We start from the raw sequence: 8,071 nt of genomic DNA, 5'->3' as shown, positions 1-8,071 counted from the left end.
GGGAGGTTGAGGCAGGAACTGATGCAGAGGCTTTGCTCCTCATGGCTTGGTCAACCTGCTTGCTTTACCATCCAGGACCGCCCACCCATGGGCCCACCTGCAACGATCATTAGTCAAGGAAGTGCCCTGCAGGCTTGCTCACGGGTTTGCTCACGGGCTACTCTGGCAGAGCATCTTCTTAATTGAGGTTCCCTCCTTCCAGCGACTCCAGCCTTGTGTCAAGGTGGCATAAAAACTCAGCACTACAAATGTAGGATCTGCTGGGTAAGGGCACACTGGGCTGCTCTTCTCTCTTCTAGGATTTCCTGGAACCCTGTAGACTCTTATTCACCGTTCACATATTCATATACAAAAATATACCATCTATAAATAGCCATCTGCCTTTTCAGTGAAATTAAAGATGGGAGAGTGAGATTTTTCTGAGTGTAATTACAGGCCTCAAACCTACAGCTGTTATGTTACTCTAGTCCTACCAAGAGAATCTCCAATGTCACTATTTCATCTTAAGTACACTTGAAAAAATAATCCTAAGATGTGAACAGGACGCTTTTTTTTTTTCCTTCCCAAGAGTTCTCACAAACCCAGCGACCAAGATTAGGTGTTACACTGCACTGTTGTTTGCATAAAGTGCAGAAAAATGTTCAGTGTTTCTGTTCCTTATCTGGGGATTTACAAACTCCTGCCAATGTTTTTCTTAAACTCTATATATGCCCTTTTGCAAACGCTCTCCCTCTATGGAGTTTCTGCTAAAATGCAATTTCTTAAGAAAACCTGTGGGGTTTCTAAAATTCTTAGGTAATGGCTGACCTCACAGGGCATACTAGTTGGAACAGAAAGAAGTGAGAGGTTCTTGCTAACAAGAGCAGGTAGGGATTTCTTTACATGTCACGTTTGTGTTTTTTCCCTTGTTAAAGACCAAGCCTCTTCCATCATGGGGAGCTGTGAACTGCAAGGTGGGGATCCTTCTTAGGAGCAGCCAAGAGGATTCCCTCAGAAAGGTCTAAGTGCCTTCCTCAGTTGTTTACAAAAAGGAAAAAAGAAAAAAGGAAAAGAAAGGAGGAGGGGAGGGGGAGGGGGAAGGGGATGATGATGATGATGATGATGAGGAGGAGGAGGAGGAGGAGGAGGAGGAGGAGGAGGAGGAGGAGGAAAGCTACAAGCTTTTCCTAGCTAATCTGAAGGCAAACATTCATAACAGGCTGTATTAATTCCCTGTTAAGAAAAACATGGTTTACCTAAAACTTGTCATTTTATGACAAGAAAACCGGATAAATCTTAAGAGATTCAAAGTCACTGATTTTTCTCTCCTTNCTGCCCAAANCTTTGTTCAGAACCCAGGAAACTCATAACACACACACACACACACACACACACACACACACACACACACACACCCCAAAACAACCAACCAAAGCAACTTTGCTCCAGTGTCTAGCTAGCCTTTCTCCTCCTGGAAAGAGCTGTCTGTCACTGGTTTTCATTCTTTCCATGTGTAAAAGACACCCGCCCTGTGTGAGCCCAGAGCTGTTTCTGTTACACTTGAGAACTACAGAAACTTCCAGCTTGTGGTGGGATGGGAGAGACAGCAGTGCAGTGCCTGCTCTGGGGAGAGCCAGGGTATCAGCACCTGAACTAAACAAGAGGCAAATGAGAAGACTCTCGATGCTTAGAACTGGGAGCGTGAGACGCCTTCACCGGTTCACCGGTTCCCTTAGGGGCTACCCAGGCGCGTCTGGTTCCAAAGTTAGCCTCTTCCGAGGCCAGCTTAGGGTCAGGCGTGGAGTCTATTCCTGCTGAGCTGCTGAGTCACTGTCCCTCGGAGAGAGGCTGAACCTGCTTCAATTTACCTAGAAGATACAGGGAAGCCTCCAGCTGAGGGTTCTGCACAAAGGTGACCCCTGCTCTTCTCTGGAGGCATCGAAACTTTTCCCTACCACCAGAATTCAAAGCATTTAAATATCAGTAATTTAGATAAGGTGCATTACTACACACACATTTCCCAAGAAACGGAGAAGTAGAAATAGCAAACATATCGTCTGGTCCTTTCGACCCTGTGCTTAGATTCCTAAGGTTAGTAAACTACAGGTCAGACTTGGATTCTGAACGTCGGTCCCTGAACAGGCTCAGTGAGAGCAGCGGCTCACAGGCTCGCAGCCTTCCTAACACTGCAGCCCTTTAGTGCAGTTCCTCATGCTGTGCTGACCCCAACCAGACAATTTTCCTTGCTACCTCATAACTGTAATTTTGTTACTGTCATGAGGCATAATGTGAATATCTGATATGCAGGATATCTGATATGTGACACCCCCCCCAAGGGGGTCCAAACCACAGGTGGAGAACGGCTGGCTTAGAGGTAAATAAGGAGGTGGGTGGTGGAGAATAGGAAACAGGAAAAACAAACCCAAAAGCTTTCATGACCCTTGCTAAGGCACTATGGGACAGGACACACCCCATACACTCCCTTCCACGAAAAAGTCTTATTCTTTGGTTTACTATCTCAGGAAGAGTAAATAACCGTTCACTTTGTATTTTTAAAAAAATTTATTCGTGATCTGTACATGTGATAAAGTGGGGCTTCATTGTAGATCTTTAGAGGTAAAACAAAACAAAAATCCAAAGTAAAAATGTATAAATACAATATATATTTTCTTACAAAAAAATGGGAGATTTACAAAATATACATACTGCACTGTCTCTATTTTACAAATTTCACATGCACTTAAAGAGATAAAACACAAAAGATGCCAAACCTGTGTAGTGGCAGCTTAAAAAAAAAAAATCTGACAGGTGAGATCACTTTGAAAGTTTAAAAAATACAAGATCACTTTAATTGTAAAAGCAGCTCCATTCAACTGAACAGGACACATATGAAGTAATTTGTTCTCCTGACAGTCTCCCCCCTCCCCCTGGCTGGCATTAAAAACTGCTCTGAGAGACTGAAGAACATTGCAAAATTGGAGGACAATCAGTGTCAAAGGTAGGGTAAAGGTCAACTCCCATGATGCCCTGCTCAGCTTTACATTATGCCAAAGAACCAGACTTCTATTGCAGGGGGAAAAAAAAAAAAAAAAAGTCGACGATTTAAGATTAATAAATGTAAGTCTTCTAGCACATTTCAAAGAACTTCAGATTCACTTTGAAGTTCACCTTCCCTTAATGACTTTCTTGAAACCTGGTTCAAACTCTCCTCTTCCTTCCCTATCATTCCTCTTGCCCTCCCTTCATGCAACCAGAGAAAGGGTCAGCGCATGTGTCTGATAGATGTTTACATCTCTACAACAAGAAAATGGGGGGCAAACTGCTTTTAAACCTTTAAGATAAAATTTTGTCTTTTATCTTTACTAATGTGGACGTTATGTCTTGAAAGATACAAATTAGGAAGGGGAGCCAGGCCTGGTGAACCATGCCTTTAATCCCAGCAATTGAGAGGCAGAGGCAGGTGGATGTCTGTGAGTTCAAAGCCAGCCTGATCTATAGAGCCAGTTCCTGGATAGTCAGGGCTACACAGAGATACCCTGTCTGGAGGAAAAACAAAACACAACAAAACAAAAAAAGCAAAAATCCCAAATTGGATGGAAGGAAGGGGCAAAAAAAAAAAAAAAAAAAAAATCAAAATTTGGGTTATGGGGGCGTAGAATGGAAGATTTCATTAAGCAAACGGAATCTATTAGATCATGTGTTCTGAATTAAATCTGTTTAAAACAAGTAACAGAACTCCTAGCCTCCCCTTTATCCAAGTCAGAACATGTGCCTGAATGGGTATGAAAGCCGCTCTTTACTCTTCCTTAAAAAGGAATGTTTATCTCAACCAAATTAACAACCAAAGGAAAACCTCGGATTTCTGCGGCTTTGCCTGTAAAAGCTGCTGGCTTCACAGTTAGGCCTTTCCTCAGGGAGACTCTTTTGGTTCCCGCTTTGTCTCTTACAACAAAGACAAGGGGGGTGGAGGGGTGATGCGTTCCTGTTTTGAAAAGCAACAAGTCATCACTTTTTTTCAGGGTATGAAACCAAATAAAACATTCTTTTTCTCTCAGCCTTCCCTAGAAAATGAAAAAGTAGCAGAAAATTAAAAAAAAAAAAAAAAAAAAAAAAAAGTAGCAGACTGTATCTCCCACTCGCCTTCTTGGCCTCCTCTCGAAAACCTTCTTTCCCAACTTCACGTTAGGACTCTAGCAGGCAGGCCCCGGCCTTCCAAATGCTTATTTTACTAGACTTGAAAGGAGTAGGGAAGGAAAAACAGGCGGGAGGGGGTCCGGGAGGAGGACTGTAAGGTCTGACCCTGGAAATTAACCCATCTGGGCTCCAGTTTGGCCCCAGTGAAAAGAGATTATGGTTTGACCACCGCTTGACAAGGGCACCGCAGGGGGTCCCCTATCTTGGCCACAAAGCCTAGGCTACAGACAGAGCGGTATCACCCTCCCCCGCCCCCCTTCACTAGAGTGAGGACAACCACTTGCCATGCAGCAGGGGATTGGACTCACAGCCCTGGCTCATCTCTGGCGCCTGAAGAACTCACCAGTCTCCTCCTTTCCCTAAGGCCCTAGCCGGCCCGTATCTTTCACAGTTAGCATCGTCCTGCAAGTCCTAGCCAGAAGTCTTCAGCCACTGCCTTTGCCTTTTTTTCATCTGGGCCTCCTCTCAAAACCATCTCTCACCCCAAATCTCTTCTCACCTCCAAATAACTTCTCACTTCCAGGTTAAAGCTCAGTGGAGGGGGGCAGGTAGCTTACGGAAACAAGCCCCCACCCAGCAGTTCTCTTCCTACCATGCCTCTCCTCCTGTAAAGGGGTAGAAGCGGCAAGGGTGGGGTAAGGACCGGGACTCATACCGCAGTCTCCCCCTTGCTACTGTGGCTGAGTCTGTGGTAGAAGCGACGCCATGACTGCAGGGTCTTGCCCGACCAGATCCAGAAGCCCGTAGTGATGCCCACGATCATGGTCATCAGGTACTTGATCATGAAGACTGTAAAGTCGGGGCTCATGGGCGAGAAGTGGCCCGGAGGGCAGGGCACAGCGTAGCTCTTGCAGGTCTGCAGGAGCCAGGTGCGTTCCCAGTGCTCGCGGAAGGCCTGCTCGTAAAAGTAGCAGGCCAGCACGATGGTGGCCGGCACCGTGTAGAGCACGCTGAAGACGCCGATGCGCACCATCAGCTTCTCCAGCTTCTCCGTCTTGGTGCCGTCGTGCTTCATGATGGTGCGGATGCGAAAGAGAGACACAAAGCCGGCCAACAGGAAGGACGTCCCGATGAAGAGGTAGACGAACAAGGGCGCCAGCACGAAGCCCCGCAACGCATCCACACTAGACAGGCCCACGTAGCACACTCCACTGAGTAGGTCACCATCCACCTGGCCCATGGCCAAGATGGTGATTGTCTTGACCGCTGGCACAGCCCACGCGGCCAGATGAAAGTACTGCGAGTTGGCCTCGATGGCCTCGTGGCCCCACTTCATGCCAGCTGCCAGGAACCAAGTGAGGGACAGAATGACCCACCAGATGGAGCTGGCCATACCGAAGAAGTAAAGCACCATGAAGAGGATGGTGCAGCCCTCCTTCTTGGTGCCCTGCGCCACCGTGCGGTAGCCATCGTCCGAGAAGCGCTCCACGCACACGGCACGGTCCTCTAGCAGGAAGCCCGCCACGTGCGCCACTGCCACCATGAAGTAGCAACCCGACAGGAAGATGATGGGTCGCTCTGGATAGCTGAAGCGACGCATGTCCACTAGGTAAGTGAGCACCGTGAAGAGCGTCGAGGCGCAGCACAGCACTGACCACACACCCACCCAAAGGCGGGCGAACCGTCTCTCCTCTTCTTTAAAGTACATGAGTCCATTAGCACGGCCCGGCTCACACGGGGCACCGCAGTCACGCTCACCTAGGAAGCGGTAGCCCAGGTAGGGGGGCACCTTGAGCTGGCGCGGGCACGAGAAGGGGAAAGACCAGCGGCCTCTGCCATCTGAAGGGGACATCGCAGTGAAAGGTGGGTCTGGCAGGTAGGGAGCAGTAGGGTAGGCGGTGGGACTGCCCCCCGCGCCCCCGGAACCGTCGGACGTGTTCTGCCCCACGCATATCTCGCCGGCGCCGTGCACTGGGAAGTTCTCGCAGCGCAACCGCTCCGGCCACTGGAAGCCGAACTTGTTCATGAGCGCCTCGCAGCCCTGTCGGGCGCGCTCGCACAAGGAACGGCACGGAGGAATGGCTTGGTCGAGCACGGTGCACACGGGTGCGTACATAGAGCATAAGAAGAAGCGCAGCTCGGGAGAACATTGCACCTTTACCAGAGGGTAGAACTGGTGCACCTCGAGGCCCGCGTCCTCTTGGTTCGTGTGGCCCAGCAGGTTGGGCAGGATGGTCTGGTTGTAGGCGATATCCGTGCACAACGGGATGGAGATGGGTTGGCAGAAGCCGTGGTCTGGTACCGAGATGCCTTTCTCGCCGTGGTATGGTTGAGCCCGGGTGTCCGTGGGCAACGCGCCCAGAAGAGCAAGCACCAGGGCGCAGAGGCCCAGGGGCGAATGCGACGCCGCCGTGCCGGGGCCCCGCATCGCCGGCCGCGAGAGCAGCGGCGTTCTCAGCTGGAGGAAAAAGACGAGGCGCTGGGGAGAGGCTTGGATGCAGGGAGGCGCCGCCGCGCCCGGCGCATGAGAGTCCTCCCGGCGCCGGGGCCGGGCCGTGGGCGGCGCGGAGCCGAGGGTGCTAGGGTGCCTGCACAGCGGGGGCGAGGCCGCCAGCCGAGGGGGCGCCGCAGCCGCCTCCGCGTGGCACTCACGCGGCCGCCGGGGGTTCAAACTCCTGGGCCTGGAGTGGGGGATCGAGGGAAGGGGTGTCGCCTTACCCTCCCCGCCGAGACGTAACGGTGCGGCTTTCTCTGCGGCGACGAGCAACAAGCGTCTCCGGTTACCCTTCAAAGTTTGCCCAAGTTTCTCGAGCCCCGGGCGCACGCGGATACGCACGTCCCCTAAACCGAGCCGGGCCTCCGCCAGGCCAGCGCCCTGCGTCCCCTGCCTGCTCGCCCCGGCCGTCGCCTTCGTGGTGCTGCTCCGCCTTCTCTTGAGGCCCCACAGGCCACCGCCGCCGCCTCTTCTGATTCTGGAGCCTCCTTCGGTCCTAGGAATATCGGCCCCAAGTTTCAAGTCAAAAGGCTCGTTCTCGCTTTGAGTCTGATCGGTGCTCGGGAGGTAAGAGCTGATCAAGCTGGTTTTGGAAACGTAGTTGCGCGGAATCCGAAGTGCCGAGGCCCCTGCACCCGCGGCCTGCCTGCACCCGGCCTCTCCTGCCCCGCGCAGTCCCAGTCCACGACTCCCCGCGTCCACCACCGCCCGCCAGGGAAGGAGCGCAGAGTAACGCCTGGGAGCCGCACTGGTGGCTAGAAGAAGCGTCGCGCTTGCAGGGCTGCGGGCCGCCCCGCCCCCTCCCCTCCCCCCCATTCACAAACCACTCCGGGGGCGGGCCCAGAGCCTTCTGGTCATCCAATAGAGCGCTTTGTTTTCTCTATGGACGCCTTCCGATTGGGTGGAAGTCGGAAGGGGCGGCCGAGGGAACGAGGAAGGCGGTGCTTAAAGCGCTCTGGGCGGATTCCTGAGGGGAGGGGCGGGGGACTGAGAGAGAAAAGTTAGGAAAAACTTTTACCCAGAATTTGCTCAGGGGAGAAAAAAATGCACCAGAAAGGGAGCTTGTCTGAAAGATTGGTTCCTCTTCCGGGTACCCTAAAATACACATTTCCGAGCAAAAGGGGGGCATTCGCCGAAGGCTTTGGGGAGAAGCTGAGAATAGCACAGCGCCAGGGCAGAGAGACGTGACCCGGAGTCACGTTAGCCTTGCCTGGCAGGCTAGGGCGGGAGGATTTTGGTTAGCATCAGTGTGAGTCGAGAAAGGGGTGCGACTAAGGATCGTTTTTTTTCTTCCCCTACCCCAACCGACCACGTGAAGGCACAATTCCCTCTCCCTCCTCCAGTTACAAAAAGGGGGGCCTCCTGGAGGGAGAAACCCGAGTCGGCCGAGGGGCGGACTTGTGGCGGGAGGAAGTGTAGACCCTCGGAGGAGAGGGCCCAGAGCTGGGGGTGCGCTGCACACAC

General features: G+C 52.0%; 1 protein-coding gene across 1 annotated transcript; it reads right to left on the bottom strand.

The window, feature by feature from the left end:
• Positions 1–2,534: 2,534 nt before the first annotated feature.
• Fzd7 (frizzled class receptor 7) lies at positions 2,535–7,380 on the bottom strand. Its single transcript, XM_021198216.2, has one exon. It carries the CDS (start codon positions 6,539–6,541, stop codon positions 4,823–4,825), a length of 1,719 nt encoding a protein of 572 aa, XP_021053875.1. The 5' UTR covers positions 6,542–7,380; the 3' UTR covers positions 2,535–4,822.
• Between the last annotated feature and the right edge of the window lie 691 nt (positions 7,381–8,071).

The sequence above is a fragment of the Mus pahari genome, chromosome 5, assembly GCF_900095145.1.
Source record: "Mus pahari chromosome 5, PAHARI_EIJ_v1.1, whole genome shotgun sequence".
Taxonomy (NCBI): domain Eukaryota; kingdom Metazoa; phylum Chordata; class Mammalia; order Rodentia; family Muridae; genus Mus; species Mus pahari.
The sequence above is the reverse complement of the archived record's forward strand: the minus strand, read 5'-3'. Positions and strand labels throughout refer to the sequence as shown.

Coding starts and splice junctions, on each gene's coding strand:
- Fzd7 (XM_021198216.2), bottom strand. CDS start 6,541: ATGCGGGGCCCCGGCACGGCGGCGTCGCATTCGCCCCTGGGCCTCTGC.